This window comes from Larus michahellis, chromosome 7 (assembly GCF_964199755.1).
Source record: "Larus michahellis chromosome 7, bLarMic1.1, whole genome shotgun sequence".
In the NCBI taxonomy this organism is placed as follows: Eukaryota; Metazoa; Chordata; class Aves; order Charadriiformes; family Laridae; genus Larus; species Larus michahellis.
The window spans coordinates 59,042,885-59,069,294 of record NC_133902.1 but is presented as its reverse complement, the minus strand read 5'-3'; the positions used below and the strand labels follow the sequence as shown (position 1 = coordinate 59,069,294).

The following is a 26,410-nucleotide window of genomic DNA, read 5'->3' as shown; positions in this document are numbered from 1 at the left end:
GATGTTACAGAAAAAGAAATACCTTTTGGCTTTCAAAGTGTCAAGGTTATCTTTGGAAACCAGATAAAATGTTCACTTTCCTAGGAAATTTTAAATGTATCATTTTCAATTCTTACTGATCAATTCATTTTTCCTGCCCCAAGAATAAAATCCAAGCTCTTTCAGACAGCATCAAGGGGTTCTTACTACAGATCTTCCGCAATACCCGCTCCGAGGGCGGGCAGTGACCCGTGACTGCGGGAGAGGGGAGGGCATCTCTGCGCACAGAGCCCAGGGGGATGCCCAGGTCCCCGATGCTGGCCGGAGCTGCCAACACGCCTGGGCTGGCGACGGGGAGAGGACAGCTACGGCTGGGTCGGTGGCATCCGTCTGGGGACAACCAGAGGAGACCGAGTCCCTGCGTCCATCCTCCACCCGCTCCTGCGGCCCTTAGCTCGGCAGTGTGGTGCTCTGGGGACGGGAGCAGCTCGGCAGCATCGCTCAGAGCCGCTGCTTCCCTTTCTGCACGTCTCGGACAACCCTAAGCACCCCAGCCTCTGGCTTCTTCCACGATCACGATGGGACTAAAGAAAAAAACAATTAGGTTTTGAACAGCACTAAGTTTTGTCTTCAGATTATTTTAGCCACACTTGAAAGCTTTTCCTTTTTAATAAACAGAAATCTAAATAATACACTTCTTTCACATTGATCACCTGATTTTCCGGCACAGGACACCAAAAAAAAATAAACTTCCCATGTATGTTGTGCCCAGGTTTGCTGACTAAGGGCTAAATAAAAGAAAGGAATGAAGTACCGAGTGCCATCAGGACAAGGTTGCAAGCAGTGCACTGTAAGGCAAGCGGACAGCCTAAGCAAAGGCTATATATATATATTTATATCTACATACACACATAGTGCTGTTTAGTTTTGTCTCATCCCCTAGTTTTACCTTTCCCTGCAAACCTTGCTATGTCAGATTTGGTTTCGATAGACGTGCAAGAGCTCTGCAGCTCCAGGCTTTGCTGGACGCGGCTGCCAGGGTGAGGAGTGTGTGCGGGGCGCGGCGGGGACACAGCCCGGCAGCCAGCAGCTCCCCGCGCCACTACGACGTTATTGCTGGGGCTGACCAGCAACCCGACACAGAGCGAGAACGAAACCCCCTCTCAGAGAAATGCAAACCTAAGGACTCCTCAGAAGACATCTAGTTAAGAAGATTTTCCTACTCCTGAGGAAAATCCCGCGCTAAGCTGCTCGTTATCAGCAAGGTCTTTGCACGCCGCACTCGAGCCGCAGTGCTCCCGCAGAGAACTTTCAGCTGAAGTCAGTAGCGTGAGAATTAGACGGCAATGGCTCATCAATTTGCACCATAATACAGATTTAATCTGATTCAGAATGAAGTTTGAATTTTGCTACAGGTTTGTGCATAAACATACCCCTGAAAATGCCTCTCCACGTACTCTTTACTTACCTACTTCTTAAAGTCTCTAAAAGCAAGTGCGGCCTACCTGGGGTTCTTGTTGTTCAAACTTAGTGCAATTTCGTTAACGGCATGTGGATGCGACATGACCATATTGAATCCGTACTGAAAAGAGAAGGGGAAAATATTGTTTCAGTTTTGAGACTGAAATGATTATTTTTAAAATCCAACAACAAAATATCTGCGTGATCCAAAAGAGTAAAAAGGGAAGTACCTGGTAATTCATTATGGCCCGTAAACACATGATGCAGACATGAACGTCATCTTTTTTACTCACTAATCTGGAATTTTTTAGCGTTCTTCGGCTTGGCAAGGTGTTATACCTGCAAAGAAAAACAGTGCTCATCAATCACCAGACTCCTTTTAGGTGGTAAGAAAAAAGGGATGGAAATATCCTTCCTCTGGGTGAAAATCTGTCAGTTCTGCAGAGCAGGTGCCCATCAGAGAACACACATGGGAGTGTGGTGGGGAGAAGGTGACGGGCTGTGACACTGGCGGCGTAGGAAGCCGCAGACGCACGGTCCACGGCTGCCTGGTGGCCACCACTGCCCAGCCAGGGCCAGGTCCGACCACGCCTGCTGGTCACAGCCCTGCCACCCGGCACAGCCGATGCCACCAGCCACGGCAGGACCCATCCGAAGCCAGGCACCTCCATCTCTCGTGGCACGCAACGGGGAGAGAACGATCCGCCCACAAACCAGAGGCATTCCGGATTTTTTTCCATGCACTTTACCCTGCACGAGCAAAGGCACGGACTTTTAATGGATCTGAACATTCGTAGGCATCAGCAAATGTATTAATTCCCACTGCATTTCGTTTAAGAATGGGGCCTCTCTTCTATTCCGCAGCTGAGCTTTCTGAAAGCCCTCCAAACTGTTTGAGGAAAATACAGCCCTTAGGAACCTTCCTCAGAACAGAGGCATTAATTATTTTAATTGTAACCCCTAACTGGTAAATCAACCTTGAATTCAATTAAGTAAGTACACAGAATAAACACAAAGGGAAATCTTTAAATCTGTCATTTCTGCTGCACAGTAAATGAAAACCACGTTTCAGCTCTTCCTGAGATACTGCTTATTTTCTTTAAGAACAAACAGGCTTCGGGAGCTGAGCGCAGGAAACCGGAGACAAGGAGACGGGCTGCCGTGTGAAATACACGTATGTGCTCACGTGTGTGAAGCTGAACAAGCAATGCGCGGACTACCATTATGGTCCAGAAACTCCTTTGGCAGTGAGGCGCGAACTGCTGCAATGGGGTGAGGGTGGCCGTGGCGCTGCCCCGGGACCAGCAGGACCAAGCCCCATCCAAACTTGGGGGGGGGCTGTGGGGTCCCCCGGCTGTGTCAGGGACACCGGGGGGCTCCGCAAAGCTGTGCAGGCTGCCCCCAGCAGCCCCAGCCGGCTGCAGTGCCAGCAATGCCGACAGGGATGGCAAAGGGTGGTACTTAGGGTTGGAAAAACACATTATTTATTACGCTCCCCCAGTTCACAGAGTAAAAACCGCTGGGAGGGAAGGTCCAGGCTGCAGCATCCAGGGATTTGCTCCTGATTTCCACTCTGCAGGTGAGAGCAGAGACCAGAGGGCACGGGCTCGCTGGCTAACGAAACCTCTAGGCAGGCACAGTAATGCTTTTGCGTTTCCAACTATCACACTTGGGCCTGAAAATGGAGGAAGAAAGTATAAAAATCTGCAGACAGGAAGACAGAAAGAGAAATAACATGATGCACGTGCAGTGATGTGCAAATTCTGACATTTCCTATGTAAAGAGCAACTCCTCTGGGGGAGGAAAGAGAAATTCATAGATGAAGCTTGACTGCTGGAGTAAATACAACCTCCAGGAAAAAGGCGGCTGATTCAGGCAACTGCAGCTGGCTCACGCTTGCCACTGCCAGCTTTGCAGCCTGGAGAACACACACGGGAAGGCTTTTCTTCTCTCTGATTCGGGAAACCAACTGCAGTGGGGAAAGCTTCGGGATTACAGCATCCTTAGCTCTCGCTCCAGTCCCTAACCAGGAGTTAAACGAATCCGTACTGGTACCCAGCGATGACTCAAAGCACACGGCAAGGCAGGGGAGAAGGTGAGAGCTTCCAGGGAACACACAGACCCGGGCGTTTCCATCCGAGAACTATCCCAACACTCCAAGAAAGTATGAGTGGCATGGAGGCAGTCAATGGGGAACGATCTGTCATTATTTCTCGTAACACGGGAACTATGTGGCGTCACATGTAATTATCAGGTGACAGGATCAAAGCAAACCTGGTAATTTTGGAGGCACTCCTCCACGCAGTGCTCCGGAGAGCGGGACTGCTGCGGAGCCCAGAGCCCGGCATGGGCTCCAAAAGCACTCACAGAGGAAAAAATCCATCTAGAACTGCTAAATGCAAGATGCGGTCCTTAGGTCAGGATGCTTGAATCTACAGAGTGCCAGAAGCAGGAGCACGTACCAGAAGAAACATCACCGGGTTTCTGCCTTGCTCGTGCTAAGCAAGTCCTCCAAGCATCTCCCGCTCCAAGTGTCTGCTCCTGGGCAGTGCCAGAGAGGGCTCGGATACGGCTTTGGTGTTCTCACACTGCACCGTTTTCCTCCTTCTCTCCTCTGCAAATTTAGAGCACATTTGGGGGGTTGCCCTATTTATTGCTGATGCTACTGTGCAGTTACTTGTCTAATCCATGCTACTCATTTTGTTTATAAAAAAGGAGTAGCTTTTAAAATCAGCCATTAACATCATTATTATTATTATTACTATTAGTAATAATAATAGTAGTAAAAATTAATAATAAATACATAACAAGTAATAACAGACTTGCTTTGTTCTGACTCACTAGCTCACTCTCTGGCACAGAGGACTTACTTGCGCATTTTCTCACTTTAGATGTACGAATGGAATGGGGATGTACCGAGCGCCGGGCAGCGATCCCAGGGATCCCAGCTCAGTGTCACCCCCGCCGTGGCCGCCTGCGGGACCCCTCCGGCGCGGGCCGAGAGCGGAACAGGTGGCGATCTCCGGAGCGTGGTGCCAAAGCTCCCTGCCCACGGAGAGCCGGCGACTCTCAGGCTTCAGCAATTACTTCCCTTGGCTTTCATTTTCCAGGAGCACCGAGATGAAAGAAACCCCAAAATTCAAAGCAGAATTCAGTCAAATTGCATTTTCTTTTTTTTTTTTCCCCCCATATATATGAATGCATAAATCAGCTCAGGGCACTCCAGACGGATTTCAGGTTTGCGGGAAACATGACCTAGTTTTGCCGGAGACCAGCGAGCGGTGGGAGCCCGGGAGCTGGGTTTCAGGGAGCAGACCCCGAGGAGGGATGCGGGACTGGGACAGGACCAGGCTGCTCCCTGCGCTGCGGGGCTGACCCCAAGGACCCACCAGCCCTTTGGATGGGATGCTGCACCGCACCGCACACACCTGGAATCCGGGACACTGTCTGGCTGCTCCTGGGGGGAATGGGGACAGCCAGGGAGCCAGCCATGTGTCCCCACGGACGGGCTGACTGCCCACACACAGACCCTACGCTCAGGGACTCGTCTGTCTTCCAAATCTCCCTTCCAGAGACAAAGAAAGCGCAGTTCAACCTTCAACTGGGAGCCCTGCTTTGAATCTGAACTGGGAAGTGTGGAAGCCCTGCCAGTGTTGGCTGGAGAACGTGTCACCACACCGCACTAGCGTGTTTCCATACATTCATTTCACTAAATATGAAAAACACCGCAATAAAAAGATTTAGAAGTCATTTGTAGTCATCCAAAGATCTTTCCTACAATGACGTATCTCAGTTTTAAACTATTAAAGGCTGCATAAATTATTTTCCTTTAAATTTTAAATAAGTAATTAGATTTTTATCATGCCACTGATAGAAGAAAAGAAATCTTCCTCAGTGCATGGTGCATCACCTCCTTACATTTCCGAATGCCTTTAAACATCTGACAGAGCTTTGTCAGCTGTAACAAATGGGAACAAGTCTCCTTAAACCAATAAAAGATGAACATAAAGGCAGAATTTGGCATTTCCAGCCCCTTGGGCAGTGAGGAGAAACAGTATCGGGGAGCAAGGACACCCTGCAATGCCACAGGACCCTGGAGCACGTCGGGTCCATCTTCCTGGGATCCACCACCTGGATGGAGCCTCCCCGGGCTGAGGGATGGTCTCCTCTACCCGTCCCACTACCCGCACCCAACCAAACCCGGCTCTGCAGAGCAACGCAGCCACCAAAGGGAAGGCCTGAGGTGAGAACAATACCCGCCTCTTCTGCAGAGATGGGGAAGACCCACAGAAACCCAACAAGGGCTGCAGACATCCCGTATGGCACCGCCTGCCCGCAGCCAGGAAAACTGGCAAAGGAAGAGGGACCTGCTCTGTTCTCTCCCCAAAAGCCAAGATGACCCTCACCCGTGGGGACGCTGCCCCAGGGCAGGCACACAGCCCCAGCCCCGGGCTGCACGCTCTGCTCTCTGCGGCAGCCCTCCTGCCCTCCCCGCCATCCTGCACATCGTTAATTGTTAATCAGCGATACCACCAGCGATACGCAGAGCCCGCACCCTCCGGCTCGCAGAGCTTCCACAAGTGTTAGTTTAGCATTAGGCTGAGGAACGGGTACGGAATATGCAATCGAGAGCTGCAGTGCAGAGAAAATATCTCTAGCGCAGATGGGATTCTGCCCTAGATTTAGATCGCTTCCCTTCAACAGATGCAAATTTCTTCACACAGACACGAATGCCAAGAATTAATGAGGATTTTTTGTACAGAAACTCTTTTACGACGACTCTGCACACTGGAACTAAGGCTCATGAAGCTTTCTCTGCATTAGTGGCAACTGCAACGACCCCTGATGTTATTTGTTTCCTTCCTAAAGGCAGGGCAGCCTGGCGGTATCTCCAACACCTCCCTTTACGCGACATGAGACAAACTAGGGTGGATGATCTTCTTTTGCTTTTATTTCATTTCTTGTTACTAAACATTAGGCTGATCCGAGCATCTGGATGAATTGTTGGGTTTGATTTCCTGTCTGCTGCAGGTCAAAGATTATGTCACCACGAGTATATTTATCCTGGTAATTAAATTCAGATGGTTCCTCTTTTATTTCCTCTGCCCCGCCTTTAAAGAACTATAAAACCTTACTTCTGAAAAAAAAGCAGAAACAGCAAACCTGACGGCGTGCAAGCTCCTGCAGCGTGTAACGCTGTCCTCCTGCCAGCCACCGGCGGTGGGTGCAGGATGTCACACCTGGGAGGGAGCCGCTCCACAGCCGCGTGCCTTTGCTGCTGGAGGCCACCGTTAAGAGAGAGCCTAAATCTGTGCTGAAATGCACGGTACGGTTTAAGGTTCTGTTCCTCGCCCAGATCTAACAGAAGTACACTTCTGTTCAAGAATAGCTCATTCATCATTTTTACTCAGTTCGTTAACAATTTAGTTAATTTAGTGCTTGTAAAGTTGCTGCCATGATGTCTCTGGAGACCAGGTTGTGCTTTTACCCGCCAGCCTCCTACAGAAAGGCGAGAAGGACCGTTCAGCCCAGCCAGCCTGAAGAAAGTGATTTTCTGTTAATTTCTACACTTCTCCTGCCTCTGTGTCCACGTTACTTTGTTAAGGTGACCAGCCAGAACTGCTGAAGATGTCCAGCGTGTCCTGGACTCACCCAGCACTTTGTACAACCGAGAGCGAGAGAACGCAACACGCAAGGGCGTCTCCTGGTGCAAAACAGCTCACGCTCACACTGAAGACCCACAGATGGGTAATTAAAACACCTACGCAACAAACCGAGATACTCAAAGTAAACAAAAGCCCTTTCCATCATGGTAAGTGAGCACAAATCTCAACACAAACTCCTGCCATCTCTACCAACTTCAATGGAAGGACTTTCATGCTGGAAAGGTGGACACGTGCCCAGTGGTGTAGACTTCTAATGCACCCGGTTAATAATGAATACAAGTTATAGCCAGTTTCTCCTATCATTTTTGTCTTATTCTCTGCTAAAGAATATCATGCCCTCATGTGCCTAGACTGGCTCCCTCAGAGTAGGAGCAATGCGAGCAGAGGACAGCCCAGGGTGGACCTCACCACCCCCCTGGCTGCTCGCCCAGCTCTGTGTGGGCTGGGACTCCTGGTTTTCATTGGGGTTTGGTGGTTTTCGGATTGCATTTCTGCAATTTTGTTTTTCTCGGTTTGGAGGTGGTGATGTTTGTATGACGAGTGTCCTTCTGACAACAGAAAGGGACTTTGGAAGAGGAAGGTCTTGGCACCTCCTACAAACTTTGGATTTCTCTGATCTTCTCTTAGAGCAAGGTACAAGCTGGGTCTGCTGGGCGTGGGGACCCTGAACTTGCACCCTGTTGCAGGGGATGAGACCCAGAGAGGGAAAGACCATGAGCCTGTGCTCAGTGGTGGCCCTCACAAGCACCAAAACCAGTGAGGTGCAATCAGCTCCTCTGCTCATGAAAGGGCAAAAATATCAGCCCTGGGCAAGCCAGAGTAGGTAGCCGTGCTGCCTAAAAATGTCTCCTCTCTGCCACTTCAAACAGGGATGACAAAGCTGGTTTGTGCCACAAATGTAAAGAAAATAAATCATAGAATCCTAGAACGGTTCAGGTTGGAAGGGACCTTAAAGCCCACCCAGGGCCACCCCCTGCCCTGGGCAGGGACACCTCCCACCAGCCCACATTGCTCCAAGCCCCGGCCAACCTGGCCTTGAACCCCTCCAGGGATGGGGCAGCCACAGCTTCTCTGGGCAAGTGACTCTGAGCCTGCTGGGTTTGTCTTCATCTAAAAGAATCTGGGAAAATTATTAATCCAGAAAGCTGAGGAGATCTTTGATGCTTAAAGAAGGTGAAAAAAAGAAATGTGAACAGTCTGATTTGCACATTCCACCTAACTTCCAGCAAGGGAAGGAGCGTGTTTCTTCACCTCTGCAGGCACAGACGGGTGCTGTAGGGGATTCTCCTCCAGTTTGACCAGGACAGTTACCGACAGACACCCCACACCACCACCAAGCAGGCAACACAAAAAGGGGGGGCACGCTGCCTCGGAGGTACCCTCAGCTGCCAGAGACACCACTGCCTGACCAACACCTCCCAGCCCTGTAAAAATCGTGGTCTTCAAAGCAGAGAAACCACAAGAATCACAAGACCGACAACTGACCGCTCAAAAATACGCTCTGTTAAATTGGCAGGGACCTGACAAACATTGTGACGACAAAGTCAGCAGGTCCCCGCGCAGTGGAAGTGTTAATGGTGAAGCCCAATTCACTGCAGCCCAAGCAGCGGTGCCAAATTTGAGTCCAATTACTGCATGCATTCAAAGCCCATTTATGGATTTAGGATACGTTTGCCTGGATCACTCACTCATTACGGGCTCCACAGATTTTGAAGAAAGAAATGAAGTTTCTCAGTTCAAGCCACACGAAAATTGAAGTATTTGTCTCGGAAGGGAATTTCTAATGGGCTGCGACATTACAAAGTCTGCATTAATATTTATCTGACAGGAGAGCATGACTCTCATGTGAAAGTAATGCTCTTTCCCCCCCAAAAAGCAGCAATAAAATCCCCGAAAGGTTCATCCCCATTTTTATCCTCCTGCCCTCATTTTGGTGTTTGCTTCCCAAATCCCTGTGTCTCCTCTTGAAAAAAAAAAACACCTCGCAGTTGCCAAGGAAACCCAGCGAGCGGGGAATTGGCAGGGTTCAGCACTACTAAAAAGAGCCCTGGGAAGCCGGTTGAAGTCACAATTAGCAATGGATAGCCTCAGCCACGCAAACGAACAGAGAGAGCCTCCGTGCCCACGTCACCGTCGGGTGACTTCTCACCGCTGGTGGCTGCAAGGGACCGCTCACCGTGATGGAGCCGCACCGTTCGAAGGGTCTAACTACCTCCTAGCGTTGCTTTTCCTTAGCTCCTCTTCTTTTCCTATAATTAATTAAATGTGTAGAGCCCACATCAGCTGGGACCAAGCAGGGTCCCGAGGGCTACAGCAGGTTTACAGCTGTTGAACCCTGTTGAGGACAAGCGGGAGAGGTGGTGCCACGATGCTGCCAAACAGGCACCAAAAATGAGGAAAAAAAACGGTGTTAAAGCTGGCAGGGAACATTGTCTCCCCAAATCTTCTTGCTGTTTTAATAAAGAGGAATCCGGGCCAAATCCGTTCTCATTTTTCATACTGCTATGGCATAGCAGGAATGAGCCCAGCTCCTGAATTTTAAATTACCCTGTTAAGATTGTCAGCCTTCTCCTTTTTCATCCAAAGGGGGAGGACCGCTTCTTCCTCCCTCTCCATTTTAATGGCTTTTATAACAAAGACAGAAGAGGAGCTTGCACACAGAAGTTATGGCCTGGACTCTGCAGGTCCCAGACACGTCGTCTACCCAGTGATGGGGCAGGAACCTCCTGGTTTTGACCAGAAACACCATCCCGCACACCCTCCTCATTCAGCGCGCACCCAGCTCGTTCTCAGGAAAAGACTCTGTTGCGGTTAATCAATATTTACTAATTATACTTAAAAACTTCCCACCTAGTTTTTGCTTTTACTGGTATTGAAAAAGTACACATTTTAAAACGCAGATTTTTTTTTTTTTTTTTTAAATGAATCACAACCCAAAGACGCTAATTCCATGTAAATGTTGGACAGCCCATGCCCAAGCTGCCCCGGTGCGTAGATGGCTCTGCTGGCAGGAGGGGGCACTTGGCTGAAAAACACTGCATGAGGTCACGTTTCTGTGCCGGTTTGGGATCTGAGTGAAGTCTCTATTTGTAAAAAAGATGAAATAACATGGGCAATGGCTAAGGGCTCTAGGTTTTAGGTACGAATCTAATAATACCACTTGCAATATGATACAGAAAACTGGTATCTTGTTTCAAAGTAAACCACTTTTTTTTTTTTTCTTTAGAAAACCCCACTCTACGGAAGCAAACTACACTTTGAATTTATAATGTGATAACCACACGTTTTGGAGGCTGAAAACTCCCCCTGATGCTCAGGCGGTGGCTTTCCCAAGACGTACGATTACCAGATTATAAGGCATGGGGAGCAGCGCTGGGCGGGCGCTCCCATGCCCTGCGCAGCCCGCGCTGCGCCCAACCTTCCTCCTGGGACTTACGGGGTTTTCCGGCTCGAAGCCTCATCAGCAGAGCGCAAAGTGAAGCCGCTCCAGAGGCAGTTGGCTGAAAAGCAGCTCTGGCAGCGTTTGAACTGAAGTTGCTCAGGCAGGGAAACCAATCTGATGGTACGTGAAAGGCGGGTGAGAGCAGAGGAGGGAAGGATGCGAGAGAGGGAATCGGAGGAGAGTGTTTGGAAGACGAAGGGGAATGAAGGATGCAAGGAAGGAGACATTCAAATGTGAAAGGGAAAGGAATAAAGGGGAATGTGAGAAAGAAAAAAGGATGGAGGGAAATGAAGAGAAAAAATGTAAGAGCCATGTAACGTATACCTGAGTTACGCATTTCTAGTGTAACTAATCACAAACATGCCTCCCAAAGACAGAGCAGAACCAGACCTCCTCCTGCAACCACAAGGCTCTCCCACCTCTCTGTCATAGTAATTAAAGATCAAAGAAAACCGAAACCACTAAGAACACCTTTGCAACATTAAAAACCAGAATAAATCAACTGGTCAAGTGATTTTGCTGGACTCCACAGCCTGTATCTCTTTACCAGAAGCGTGTGTCTGTCTCCTCTCCGCTCCTGACGTCTGTGAACTACATCCTGCAGGCGTCCCACCCGCCGCAGCTCGGGCTGGAGGCGGCAGGCACGCACTTCACAGGAACTAAAGAGCCAACATTACCATCCACTGACGAACCAGAACCGAACCTCAACTGGAAGATGGAGGAAAAAGCTGCAAGTCCTCACTGGCTCCACCTATTCTGGACTCCTTTATGCTCACAGCACTATGTGACAAAACGCCAGAAAAGCCAAAAAAAGTCAAAAAGCGTATGAGTAAATGCTATTCAGCGCTCTGAGCTGCAGCCCTAGGAAACAGCACTACGAGGTTAAAGTTTAGTTTAGTTTTAGTTTAGTTTGTTTTATAATAGTGAAGCATTGAAGGAATGTAACAGAGTCGACTGCCATTCAGTCTTGGGAAGTGATCCTGCCTTTTCCACAAACTCAAAAAAAACCCAGGATTTGGAAAGAGAGACTCCATAGTAAAGCCCAGGGTTATGCTGGACTTAACAGCAAGTTTGAAGGATGGAAGTGGCTTTAAAGAAAAAAAAAAAGTCTTGTTCATAGCAGCATGGAAGGAATGTGCTGCTAGAAGAGCCCTTTTTGGACGAGACACCAGATCGGAGCTCCAGGCTGGCTGGGTCCATGGAAATCTTGAGATACTCTTTGGAGAAGAGGAATTGCTTCCTCTGTGCAAGCCACATTGTACCTGCTGGGAACGTGTTGTGCATCTTTAGATCATTCTGCCGCTGGAAATGGAGGCAGAGTTAGTCTTGCCTCTTCCTCCCCTGCTGTAACGCTGCCCCATGTTCCTAGCTTAGCATTTCTTTGCACCCCAAAACTGTCACTACAATGACGCGTTTCCTATATATGTCAAGCCTATACTGTGGAACGAGGGAAGATGAAAAATATTCTAATTGGAAAAACCATACTGACTCCTCTCACCCGGGCACTCGCTGTTTGTAGGTCACCCCCGGCCCGATTCAACGCCTTACCGTAAAGTGGAGTGTCTGCCCGAGCGGGAAATGCTGTTGCCAACTGGGGAGGGCAAATTACTGCCCCTGTGCAGGTCCTCAATAGATCGGCTCCAAGGTTTGGACTTGTCCATCGAGTTTTCCACATTGTTCTCCAAACTTTCGAAGTCAAACCTGAAAGGAAACAGAAATTCCAGCACCGGGTCAGGCAGAAGAGATGCACACGGTGTTCTCCTTTCTGTTTGACTTCTGCAGATCTGAGCGGGTCCCAAAAGCTTACAAAAAGAAAAGGAAGGGATCGACGTGGGCTCACCTCCCCTCGGCTGCAATTCAGCGCCAGCTCCAAATGCACAGTGCGGCAAATTTGGAGCTTGACAAAGGGAGCAGCTAACCACACAGGCAGACCGTTCCAGAAGGATCGAACAGCTACGTATCCTTCTGCTTCAACGGAAAACAAACACAACACTGGCTGCTCTGCTGACGAAAAACCCTGCCTTGAAGGAAAGGGGAGGAATGCTTAAAGCCGTCTCCATTTGATTTCAATAAATCGATACTTTGTGCAAGTACTAGCGCAGTTTCCTCCATCGATACGTGAGCGAGCATTTACACTGCCTTGTTGGCCCTCACGGATCTCCCAGCATATGTCCTATATTACCATAATCGTTACACATTTTCTTTGATTTCTGACTCGTTGCCCATTGTACTGCTATTTCAAGCAAAAATTGCTTGTTCCCCTTACAGCGTTTGAGGTTATTACTCATGCTTACCACGTTAGAGAGGGGAAAAACCCAGCACGCTCACTTGCGTACATTTGTATAATTTTAGGAAGAAAGTCTTTATACAAACACTTCTTTTTGCTACGCACAGTTTTTTCCAGTGTTAGGAACATTCTAAAACATATAATTTTCCTTCATTAATTTTATTGCAACCCCACCAAAAATCTATTTTCTGTGCAATGATACATATACATCTGATGGCATCTTTTCTAAAACTGAAGTATCAACTCTCCTCAGCTCGAGTTCCTAACTACAACAGGATCTTTAACCTACAATTTTATACAAAAACCTATTGCTACAGTATCCTGAAGTGAAACTCTGTGGATATACAAAAACAGATCCTCCGCTGAAGAACTATTTCAAATCGTGTGATATAATGACTAATGAAAGCGTGTTTGTTTCACAATCTGTTTTAACAGTCATTAATTTCATCAGACTTAATAATCATTAATAATTTAATGATTTCCTACCTAAATGGCTGCATCTGACTCCCAGCTAACCAGCTGTCGGAACTGCAAGAGCTTGTTCCACAGGCTTCCCGACTTGCAAAATCACCTTGAAATTCCCTGTCCCGCAGCGCATCTCCTGCGCAGGATGCCGACGGCTTTGCTCGCTCGGAGCCTTGTGAGAAGTGGTTCTTGCGGGGATGTTGCTTTGAGCACGGTGGACACTAGTGTAATTCTCTGGGGTCGGGTACTCATTGCAAAACTCTTTGTAAGGATGCCTGCACGCTTCCACACATTTGGTGGATGTTTTTGCCCTGTACCTCTAGGACGGTCAGAGGCCAAAGCTAAAAAATTAGATGTAGAATCACAGAATCGCCTGGGTTGGAAGGGACCTTTCAGATCATCGAGTCCAAACATCAACCTAACTCTGACAAAACCCATCACTAAACCATATCGCTAAGCACCACGTCTGCCCGGCTTTTAAATCCCTTCAGGGATGGTGCCTCAACCACTTCCCTGGGCAGCCTGTTCCAGTGTTTGATCACCCTTTCAGTGTAAAAATTTTTCCTAATATCCATCCTAAACCTCCCCTAGCGCACCTTGAGGCCATTTCCTCTCAAGGCCTTAAACTTTGGCTTTTTTTTTTCTCTGCAACATGTTATGATCCACTAGTTTTGGACTAAGGTTACCATTCTCTCTGCTCTAAGTGGGTAGGGTGCTGTACCCAGCAGGAAAGCTCTGCTACAGGGAACGCTGAGCATCCGACGCGGTACTTCCCTCCTGCTCGGCAGCGACGCAGGATTCCGCTTTGCCCTGCAAGCCCGGAGAGCACCAGACAGGTCTCACTTACGTGACTGCATACTGCGCGAAGGACAAGTACTCCACCAGAACATCCAGGCCTTTGTTTTCCTCGTTCAGGAACTCCCGCACCCATCTGTTAGAAAAATCATTAGACATCAGAGCGTTTCACAGGCTTTGGGCAGTTACTGGAATCCTGGTCAGATAAACTAGAGACTGAGCCATTCCGGGAAAGGCAGGACTGCTGAGCTAACTTTGCTTTCTCACTCAGGAAAAGAGGACCTTTAAACAATGCCATTTATTATTTAGAGGACTTCAAAATAGAGTCCTTCAGAGGACTTTACAAATGTACTGAAACAAGCCTTTTTGCAGCACTACGATAGGAAAAATATTATATAAAAAAAAAAAAGCATAAAAACCCCTAAGCACACTCTGCATTGCTCCGAAACTAGACGTTTGTTCTTCTAAGTATGAAGCTCTGGAGCTGATAAGTGCCTTTCCTAGCACAGCCCCACTTTCCTCAAAATAAGAGCAGCACCCGAGAAAATTGATGTAATTGAGGCGGACACGCAGTGTGGCCATGGAACAAAACACTGAAGAAACCTTCCTGGCTAATGTACCTGCGCTGAACCGGGTTCTGGTGCCAAGACCCGAAGCAGAGCGGTGAGACCGGTGGAAAGGTGGATGGGAATGGCATGTTCCATGTTTTAACTTTGTTATTTGAGAGGAATTTTGTGTTTTGTAGAAGTAAAATACTGGGGATATTACTCACAGCCAGGCTTCATGAACTGCATCATGTTAAAGCTATAAAACAGCATGGGGGTTTTTTTATATATCTATTTATAGCTGCAATGCTATTACTATTCTAGACACAATCATGCTCACTCCTGCTCTGACTGACTTAGGGTGAGCAGAATTTGACTGCAATCTCTTCGCAGCCCGCACAGAGATGTGGATGAACCCTATCATGAAAGGATTAAAGCTGAGTTATTCTCCTGAGATGCCCGGCTATCGCTTAACTGAGCCCTTCAGGCTTTAACGATCAATCAAGTGGTATCACTGCTTGACATGCAAAGAGATATTTTCTCAAAGGCACCCATCAGTCGATGTAAGAAAAAAAAAAAAGTCTTAGACCAGAAGTCATCAAAATTTCTTACCCGATGTGATTTGTTCTTAAAGAAATTTCCAGTTCTCGGAGCACTTGAGTAGACTCTTGGACTCGTCTTCTGAATTTCTGTAATTGAGTGAGCAGGCAAAAATAACAATTAGACTCGTGTGATGCTATTAAAAATATAAACATCTCACAGTGCAGAATGAATAAATAAAACACTAAGGTAAACTGAGAACCCTTCTAAATCCTGAGGAATGCAATAACAATAGTTCGGCAGTCAACAAAAACAAACTCAGACAAATAACTTCTGTTCCCAGGCACATTTTTTGAGTTTCCAGGATTAGGAAAATTAAACGCCTGTAGATAAACAAGCATTTCTTTACAATACAAGCCTTCTTTTAGTATCAAACTCTCCATTGAGAACTACAGCATTTGGGCTTCACTCTCAGCCTGGTGCTTCAATCTCGCTGTCACGACTTCACACCCACACCGAAAAACCTGCCGTGATTTCTATATAATTACCAAATCTGTGCGTGTGTGTGCCAATAATGAAATACACGTGTGCTGCCATCTGCACGCTTTAACAATTTGTGCACGCTAAACTGTATCTGCAAAATTAGATGCTGGGAAAAGGCCGTAAAACGTCAAGAAGTCAAACGCTGGGCTGCAACGCAGCAGAAAGGGGATGAGGTTTTGGGTCGTCTCCCTGTGGGAGGAGAAGGGGCGACCTGGCAAAACCTCCCCAGGAGCCCCGCTTCACTCCACAGCTCAAGCAGGCATCGGTCACGGCAGAAGACCTCCAAATGCAAACCAACTCGTCTTGAGTCAAGCTGCTCCTCTCCATCCTCTGCACAACCACCCTGCAGCAGGACTCCCTTTGGTGGGCAGACAGCGATGCCTCCAACGCTCCCAGCTGGAGGAAGACTCTCCTCTTCTCCTGCCTGGGGCTCCCTGCCCATGGAAATGCACTAAACCAGCTGGATAAATTATTCTAGAGCCGTCGTTTTGCTGGATTCTCATTTGTGAACAAGGTAAATGAGAGCAGAAGCGGATGGACGATGATAATCATCTTGGAATTGCAGTACTTAACAACCAGCTCAGTCACCAGTTATCACACACACAGATTCGAGGTGTTTGAAAAGGGCTTATACATGTTTAGGACGCAAGGGATGCTGCTGCAAGTAGGGCTAAGCTATGAATACTAGGGGAAAAAAGGTTTGTTCTCGGTGCAACACAATAAACCCACAATAAAATCAAGGGGACTAACTTGGCAGTTAATAATTCTCAGGGGTTCATCTATTGAGGCGAAGATGACGAAAGGCTGGGATTTGCCTTGCCTTGCTGACCTATGTGAAAACCATCAGCTGCCTTTTTCACCGGGGTTTCATCACACGCTGGTTTGCACCACCGCCTGACTTGAGGTAAGACGAAGCCCCAGCTCAGAAAGACAGAAATAGACGTCTCCCTGTGAAGTCCTAGTAGACACAAGGCACTATAAATTTTTACTTTGAAATAGCTAGTTGAGGTCAGACATGTAGTTATTCTGGACCTCAGTTAATTAGCTCAGAGTACAAAAACACAGTGCCTTCTCTCCCAAGAGAGTTCACACAATATAACTGCGAGCAAGACAAAGACCTTACCTCTCTAGAAACAAAGGTAAAACACTGATGTAGGATGAGGCAGAGAGGGGTGGGAGGGCATGGCAGAGGCGGGCAGCCCGTTCCCAGGCGGGCCCGTCATCCCCAGCGAGGCCAGGCTGCCCTCTGCAACCCCAGCAGGAACCAGCTCTGAGCTTTACTGGGCTCCCAGAAACACCAAACTGCAATTTCTTTACAAAAACTTGTAATTTCAGCACTTTCCTTTTCCTCTTTCAAAATTCAGCTCAGACGAAAACCCAATTGTTTTCCTGGGAAGAGCCATTATGACCCCGATTACAAGCTGAAACGCACGTTTTGCAGCAGCGTTTGGAGTCACCTTCTCTCGGCCACGCTGGGGATCGTCAGCAAAAGCGCCGACACCACCTCAATCACAGCAATAATCCCAGTAAAACGAGCTCTCCCCACAATCTCCCGCCTCCGTCCCCAAGCCCATTTGTAAATCTTTCCACTTCGCAGCCCAAGCTGAGGAAAGGCTGCCGGGGATGCAGAATAACGCAACAAAAGAGAGGAACTCAATGGAGTTATTTTTAGGCTCCTTCGGTTTTGTCCTTTGTCATGGGACTCTTATAGTGGTATTAGGATAAGAAAGGCTTCAATGTGTGCCCACGGAGTAACCGCGGAGCAAAGCCAAACACTAAATGAATTTGAAAAACCCTGGAGGAGAAAAACACAAAGACCCCTGTTCATTTTTTAAAAAAACCGCTATAATCAGCTACAGGAAAAGTTAAAGGTTTCCTACTCCTTGTCAGAGCCTCCAACAAGCACGGCGCTGTCAGAAGGCATCACGGCAGCCTGGCGCTGGGGCGGGCGCTGGAGGCAGAGGGCACCCAGTGCTCGTCCCTCGCAGCGTCAGGGCTGCACCTCGGCCGGAGCCCGCCCCGGCCTGCGACCCTGTGTCAGGACACGGATTTTGCCGCAGGGCACCAACCTCGGCTCATTGTACGGCAACACAAAGGCGCGATTGTTGAGGACAAGGCAGAGCCCGTCAATGGCAGGACCGGCAATGCTCTCGCTGCCTCTTCTTGGTTGGTTTTGTTGGGTTTTTTTAAAGGCTATTATAACTATCAGCACAGGATATGAGCTGATATCCAAAGTGGTTAAATACCAAAGGTTCAGCGATGTTCCTCCAAATGGGATGGAGGTTCACTGTTATTCTAAAATCCCGGAGGCTATTACTAAGCCCGTGAAAACAGTTCAGAGATATCAGAACCAGCCACAAACGCACCCTGGTACAAAAGCCACGTTCAGGGATGCACGACATTCACATGAACTGCCAAGTGAGGTTCCTGAGTCTTTCATGAGTGATTAACTAACTATTTCGGACAAAATAATACACAGAAGGATAGACGAGGCTCTGCCATGTAAATACTCCCCAGCTTATCTCTTTACCTCACAGCCCTGAAGCCTCGGATGAGATGACAAGCGAGCGGCGGACTGTGCCAGCTGGGCCGAACCTGTGTCACCCCAATGCCCAGAGAAAAGGACTCAAAACTTCAACACCCCCTTCACAGGGGCGAGAACCGCGCCAGCCAACAGAGGCTTCATTCACCACATGGAAAGTCAGACCTAGAGTACGGCCCAGCGATAATTTGTCAGACTACTTATTGAAGCTAAAGTTATTAAAACAATTTGTTTCATGTGTCAGATGGTCCTTTTCTTTGCAACATCTGTTCTCCTTTCCGAGCCGCGAAAACCGCAGCGTCTTTCCAATTTATCTTTGCTTCTCTCTGCAGTTTGTTCCATCTCCGAGGCTCTTCCCAGAGAGTTTTACGGGGCGTTTTACACAAAGGCAGGAAGGAACCCGGACCCGGGACCATCCTCGCGGAGGAACGAGGGACAGGCCAGAGGAAACAGGACGCTCCTCACCTTCCTGGTTACAGCCGGGTCCAGATAGCCCTTCAACTTCTGGATGTATGTGTGCGGAGGATTCTTCACTTGAAATCTTTCCTGCAAAGGATACGAGAATAAACATCAGCCATTTTATAACATCCTCTATATTTACTTCCTACATATATAAAACGCTTGCGTACACATATATATTTAAACAGTACGTATTCATAATATAGTTTTATATATACATACCTTACATTCATAAATAGATAATCTATGCATCTACAATATGCATGCAAATAAAACATATTTACATGTAACTTTATTTTCTGAAATTTGGTATTTATATGGGATGCATAAAAATTTACCTTACACATTCAGTGACAATTTTGAATTTTAGTTACACGTACCAACACGCACATCTGAAATCACAGGGTTTCTGCTAACCAGGAGCACTGAGAGGAAAGAGAAGCGTTGGGAGAGCGGACGTGTGTCCCTGTTTGACTGAAAGCCACCACTGCAAGAGCTGAGACACCCTTTTTATCGTTTGGAAGAAGCCTAACAACACGCTGCACAGTCTATTCATGGGATAAGTCTCATCACTTCATCGTTCAGACTCCAGAAAAATCAGTGCAAGAGCAGTATGTTTGCAACAAACAAGTAGTATTTTTACTTCATGATATTAAACTGGATTGTCTCTGTGGGTGGCCCAGCAGCTCCCAGCCACCCCTTTCTGCAGGTTCCCGTTTACGTGGGGACACCGACTGGCGAGGGGGGAGTGCCACATGGGCACTGGCAAAGCCCCTCTGCCATGGGCACAAAGCAGTCACACAGTATTCAGGCCACGGTGAGTTCAACTGGTCCTGGTGGACCTCCACAGGCGATGATGACCAGCGCTCAGGCTTTATTTCTGTTACAAAGCACGCGTGAGGCTGGCCAGCTCTCCAGCAGTAACGATGGAGACTTCGTTACCAGTCCTACCCAGCCACCACACAGGAGGGCTTCTTTATTCTCCATCGATATGCCCAATCTCAGCAGCATCCCACTTCCTACATCAACACAATGCTTGAGCACCAACGTGTTCATCGTGCCTTGGGGTCGGCTCGCCACACCGTTTCTGCCAGCACCGCTTGCATGGGGAGAAGCTCAACATTCACCGGCAACGCGCGCTGGCAGCCCAGAACCCCCCCGCAGCCTGGGCTCATCCCCAGCAGCGTGGGCAGCAGGGCCAGGGGGGGATTCTGCCCCTCTGCCCCGCTCTGTGAGGCCCCCCTGCAGCGCTGCCTCCAGCTCTGGGGCACCAACAGCAGAAGGACACGGAGCTGTTGGAGCGGGGCCAGAGGAGGCCCCGGAGATGCTGGGAGGGCTGGAGCCCCTCTGCTGGGAGGACAGGCTGGGAGAGCTGGGGGTTTCAGCCTGGAGAAGAGAAGGCTCCGCGGAGACCTTCCAGCCCCTGCCAGGCCCTCAAGGGGCTCCAGGAGAGCTGGGGAGGGACTCTGGAGCAGGGAGGGGAGCCATGGGACGAGGGGGAAGGGTTTTACACTGCAAGAGGGGAGATTGAGATGAGATGTGAGGCAGAAATTGTTTGCTGTGAGGGCGGTGAGCCCCTGGCCCAGGTTGCCCAGAGAAGCTGTGGCTGCCCCATCCCTGGAGGGTTCAAGGCCAGGTTGGATGGGGCTTGGAGCAACCTGGGCTGGTTGGAGGTGTCCCTGCCCAGGGCAAGGTGTGGCACTGGGTGCTCTTGAAGGTCCCTTCCAACCCAAACCATTCTGAGTCTATGACTGGTGGTTGAGCTTGTCCCAGCCACCCATGGCTCCCCGTGATTCAGAGGGTTTCCTTCAGCACCAGTGTCACACCAGGACCAGCAGAGCTGAGGGATCTCCAGCGTGGTGGGAAGTGAGCTGGCAGACACTACCAAGGCCACCGTTCCACTTACTAGGGAACTTACCACGGAGGAAGGCAGGTGCCTGCAACCATGGCCTTTACCCATGTGAAACACCTCACTACCCACGCCTGCTTTCCTGCTTTCTGTCCTACACCAGCACTCTGCCCGATTTCCCTTCCCCATCTCACCCACTGCTTCTCCAATGCCAAGAAATTCCCACCCATTTCCCAACGCCCAGCCTTACAGGGGGCCACTCGACCTGCAATCCAGCACCAGCCACGTTCAGAACTCAACTGAAGATTTTAACAACAAATACAAGGTCTGTACGGTTTGTATTCTGAGAGCTGCCTGGTTTTTTGCTTGCTTTTTTACCAGTTGCACGGCCAGCTTGAAATTTCTCCTGCAAAGCTGCTGTGAAACACGAGTTGTTCTGCGAGGAGTATGCTATGTCCAAACCTGTTAAGAGCATTACCGAAAGTTCTGATACTATTTGTATCTTGGAAGAATTTTAAACTATTCTGCCCCTTCCCTTGAGGAAAGATCTCATAACAATTTCCTCCCGAAATTTCGCATTTTATAACTGATATTTGAAACCTCCCTTTATTAGGTCAGGATGCAATTTTGACTACATTATCTGAAAGTTATTTCATAATGAATAGGAGGACACTGCTGCCCAGTTACCAGAACGTACTGTCTGAACACCAAAACTTGTTCCTGTTATTATCTTGCTGCTTGCTTTAAAAAAAGTAATCCATCATGGTCAGAAGGAAAAAATCAACCAAAAAGTCTGCCCTGTGGTGCGGCAGCCCCAGGCGAGAGCTCGCTAAGGCACACAGCAGACATTTCTTTCCTCTTTTACAACTGGATTTTTTTTCCATGCACCCTCACATGTACGGGCCAAACACAGTCCTGGAATTTGCCATTTCCTCTTTATCTAAAAAACAGTTCAGGAAATACAAAGTTCTTCCTTGCCAGCTCCTCTCTGGCCAACGTGACACCAAGGGTGTCTGTCCTGCTCCATCCCACCCAGCACCGTGGCCACCACCACGGCCTCCTCTCGGCTCTGTGGGCACGGGCACTCGGAGCCAGTCCCCTCTCAGCTGGCCCCCATGGGTCCGACGGTCCCTTTCACACCCTTGTAGTTAAATTTGCTGCTAAGTGGAACTGCTACCGCTGTGTCGGGAAAGACAGATGCACAAGAGAGATGGATGGAGCTGCAGACAGCTCTGGAAGCGGTGTGCCAAGGCTCCATCGCTCAGCTCCACCGGCACAAGCAGCAACCAGCTACCACATCCCGAGAGGTGCGCGATGGTCAGCCCTAGCATCCAGCTCTCTGGAAAACAGGAGCAGGAACACCCATGGATGCTGACAGGGACTTTAAAGGAAATAAAAAAATATAAAAACCAAATAAAAGCACATCAAATGTATCAGTTAAAAGAATAAGATGTCAATATCCCAGGCACCGTAACTGCTAGCTTCATTTCTCACTTTTATAGCCCACTGTTGGGCCAGTTTCTCGGTCAGACTTATAGCCCCCTCAGGACACTGTGGACTGTGGCTTTACAGTGGGTGTAAATGTAAGTTATTTAGAAGCAAGTTCCATCCATTAGCCCATTTTAAAACTTCTTCATGCTGGCAGACAGACAAAAAAAAGCACTTTGCTGTAAATGAGAATCTGGCCCATTGCAGACTAGTAAAGAGTTATAGAGGTATCTGGGCCTCGGAGACCACCACCGCTTCTCATTTCCCCCCCCAACAGCTTTGTATTAGCTCAGAGACGTTACAGCACTTGAATGATCACGTCCTTCTCTGCACAAAACCACAAAGGTGGAAGTGTTTTCACTGTGCCACTTGGTAACTGCGTCCAAATGCCGTTCTTGGCACCTGCGAGTGATGGCGGGAAGCGGTGGAGCACCGAGGCGAAGGTCCGCTCTTGAGGGGCGGTGGGCGAGGTGAGAGCAGCCACGAGCAGCAGGAGCAGCGGAGTCCCAGGCTAACGAGGCTCCACGTCAGCTCTCGGACTTAGTCCTCGCCTTTTTGGGGGTTCTCTTATGCCGATGCAGCTCTGCTGCATTTAGCGTAACCCGCCAGAGAAGCTATTTTACGGATTTATTTCTCTTACTAACTATCAGCCATCATCTGCCAAAGTGACAGGAGCTTTCCCTAACTGCCAGTTTTAATATCTGGAGTCTTCAAAATGAAATGCTTCAAGAGACTCAACGAGCACGTTTAGTAGTCTGTGAGGCAGATACTGTACGGTTTTGTTTGTTTTCTTAAAACCTAGCTGTAATTATGTATTTACATAATAATCTCTACAGTGACGTCATTGAAAAAGATGTTGCTCATTACTGTATAACGGAATTATTTGGGTTGAAGGATTTTGAAGACATTATCCATGAGCAGCAGACAGCAGCATTGCTCTTCTCTAACTAGTGACCAAGAACCACTTGTGGTAAACATTTACTAGTCCTGGAAACATTTTTATAGCCCCTTAAAGTGCTTATTTTTGCTTTGGAAAGCCATGAGGGATTAGCCTTTAAAATTGCCCTTTCCTGGCTATGATTGCTGTCTGGGTTTACCCAGCTTTGACTGTTTTACATTAGAGGCTGATACGTCGCAAGCTGCAAGAACCAGGGCTCGGTGCTGCGCAGCAACGGCAACCTGAGGCACCCCGACGCCTCCGGGACACCCGGAACGTCTGCTCGCAGCCATCATCCTCCCAGAAAATGGATGCTCTGCCAGAGCTCACGGGGGGGGGAAGGCACGGTGCTCCTCGGACCAGCAGGATTCCAGTCTGGTATTTCACTTGCCGTGACTTGCAGGTTGGCCAGCCCAGGGTCCTCTCAAGGTCCTCCGGTCCCTCTTGAGCATCACTTCCCTGTAGAGACAAATACGCTTCCCGGCTAACACCGAGGCACTGCTGTTCACACGTAATCCACTTGCCCTAGATACCATAAATAATGAGTTAAAAATCCTTGCTTTTTCCCGTCTGCTCCTCCTCTCCGCTTCTGGCAATTCCCAATCACTCACTGGCCAAATCTGCTTTCAAAATAAGAATTTATAAGGCAAGGGGTTTAACGCTGTTTGAACGAGGAGGTTGGGGATTTTTACCACACACATATGAAGTTTAAAATCTGGTTTTGAGTCTCCAAACTTCGCTGAGCAAAAAGCATCAGCCAGTGGGTGACATCACGACTGGGACAGGGTGGCTTCCCCTCCCGGTCGCCCCAGGACCGGGCCCTTCAGACACAACAAAGTTAATAAATCCCAAAGAAACCTATTTTATCTCCACTACATGACTCACACAAGCACCAACACTATCTCCAGCCCCGAAAGGAGAAAGGCACAGGCCTGCAATAGCTCGACCCTGCCTTTGTCACCACCTCGAAAGCAAACTAACCTAATTTCCCAAGGATAAAAGGCCCTTTCTTAGGTGAAGAATTGCTGAGGAGCAGACCATCACTCCTCTGCTTCTGGGACCTGCAGTCTCCAGAATTAGCACTTTATTTTCCTGACGGATACCAAAAAAAGGGGGCAGGGGGGAGGCTTTACTTCAGCAGCAAAGAGGAACTGCCGAATTTCTGCATTTCCTCTTCCATGTGATCCTACAAAGAACTTGACACAACTCTTGTCCACCCAAATCTGGAAAACGTATTTATGCCGTAACCAGGAAATTGTGGCTTTTCCAGAGATCTTTTGCTTCCAAAAACATTCAGGACATTTTCTGCATTGGTGACATATGTTATTATTATTATTACCCTCGCTAACTTGTTTCATTCCCAGGATTCACGCAGCGCATCCGACTCGGTACCAGAAGCCCCGGGAGGCAGCCCCTAACCGCCAGGAAGGCAGGCAGCACGCGGACAGTGAACGCCGGTGAAAGGAGGTGGACGAGCTGGGCTGGAAACCAGGGTCTTCTCAATCCCAGGGCACAAACAGGTCATAAACGTGGTGCGTTTCCACCACCCATCCCCCATCCCACGCAGACCTGGAGGGTGGCTCAGTCCTCCCTGCAGCAATCCAGCCGCCTGCCAGCAGGACTGTATGTCACTTTGTATGTCTTACTACGGAGTCACAGAATGGTTTGGGTTGGAAGGGACACTAAAGCCCACCTGGTGCCACCCCCTGCCCTGGGCAGGGACACCTCCCACCAGCCCAGGTTGCTCCAAGCCCCTGGCTTTGATAAATGAAGCCATGAGCATCTCTGCTGTCCAAATGCTCCTGAGTTCAATAAAACATTGGATCTTCTAGCCTGCATTCTACCCCGAAACGGGGAGATTGACAAAACATTTTTTTTATGCACAGGCTGTAAAGAGAGCTGTACACGGCTGCTGCAGCACGTGCAAAGACATTGGTTGTATGTTGGCAAAAAAATCCAGATGTCTGCTGCAAGAGGGTCAATGTCAAGAGGGCCAAAGTGATTAGCTTTTTGCTGATTTAGAGAAGGATGTAACCACTACAGCCAACGCCTGTTGAACCTAAGTGTAAATGAACACAAGGCTGAGGGTCCCTCTGTGGTTTCAGATGTTGTCCTTCTCCAGGCTAAGCTGAAAGCTGCCTGGTTTTGGCAGCCCAATCTCACGACCCCTCATTTCTGTGCTCAGCTCTCCCTCCACCATGATGTTCCACCAGGCAGCGAGCCCAGGTCCCCTCCCGTCCCAGGAGAAGGCCACCCTGGTCTCGGCAGAACCGGGGTTTCACCCAGAGAGCTGGAGGACTCGGGGACTGGTGCGGCACAACCTCCTCACCTGGGGCCATGCTTCCAACAGGGCCCGTACCCGCGCACTTCTCAGTCACAAATGAACCCTGAAGCAGAACATGGCACCCCATCAACGCACCACACGTGGCCTTGTTTTAGGTTCAGTCACCCCCAACACAGGCACAGAGGGGTCCGAGCCTCCTGGAAGCAAAGCTGAGGGGTGGGACAGGACCCCCAGCCAAGAGGCTGCTGGAGAAACCCACCTCCATCCCAGTGAGCTCCATGCTGGCCACCAGCCTCCGAAACAGCCGGCACCTGCCTTCATTTGGAGTTTCATTAGGAAATGGAGAGAGCTCTACAAACACCTCAGTGAGGATATTTTGGATGTAAACCGCATGACTTCCATTTTAGGTCTCTTTATTTGTTATTCCACACACATGCTTCCACTGTCTCCAAAGGTGAGGACATGGTGATGCCCCTGCCACAATTTGCCATTAGAGGGCAACGAAGAACTTTGTAAGATGTCCCCAGCCTCTTCCCTCAACACCCGTGCCCCCTCTGCAATACCTCAGGCAGGACGCCTTGAGTACACCAACAGTGTGGCTCGCCATGCCTGGGAACGGTACCCTCTTCCCTGCCCGGATCCTTCCCAACGCTCACCCCGAGATGACCACCGCTCGGCCCTCTGCAGGATGGGCAACAGGTTCACTGGCTTCGCTGCTCTTCTCCTCGTACGCTAAGCCAGAGAGGCAGGGAGCAAGCTTTCAGGACACCAGCAGCAGCGCTTAGGTGACTTGGAAGGTTTATAGACAAAGGAACAGAAAACACCACCCAGGATGAGTCCCACACAACCAGCCCAGCAACCCTTACAATGATTCACTACATCGTTACAATAATAATAATTGTTGTTGTTATTATTATTGTTATTGTTACTGTTATCATCATCGTGAGACTGGCAGCTGCCCGCTTTTGTTAATCTCACTTGCACAAAAGCGAGAGTTCCCTTCTGGGAGCCAAATTCTCTCCCTCTAATTTTCTCAAAATATTTCACAGACAAACAGCCAGGGTCAGCTTTACAGACTATTCAGTAAATATAATTTAAGAGCAACCTCTGGATCCGTTTTACTTTCAG

At 48.9% G+C, this 26,410-nt stretch overlaps 1 protein-coding gene across 9 annotated transcripts in view; it reads right to left on the bottom strand.

Moving 5' to 3' along the window:
* Positions 1–26,410, bottom strand: part of FMNL2 (formin like 2) — a 145,384-nt gene that overhangs the window by 43,262 nt on the left and 75,712 nt on the right. For all 9 annotated transcript variants that reach the window (XM_074595583.1, XM_074595586.1, XM_074595580.1 and 6 more), the window contains exons 3-8: positions 18,731–18,811; positions 15,253–15,329; positions 14,148–14,231; positions 12,097–12,249; positions 1,671–1,779; positions 1,485–1,561 (exon numbers count right to left, since the gene is read on the bottom strand). In XM_074595583.1, the coding sequence (XP_074451684.1) occupies positions 1,485–1,561; positions 1,671–1,779; positions 12,097–12,249; positions 14,148–14,231; positions 15,253–15,329; positions 18,731–18,811 (581 nt within the window). The remainder of the gene's footprint in view (positions 1–1,484; positions 1,562–1,670; positions 1,780–12,096; positions 12,250–14,147; positions 14,232–15,252; positions 15,330–18,730; positions 18,812–26,410) is intronic.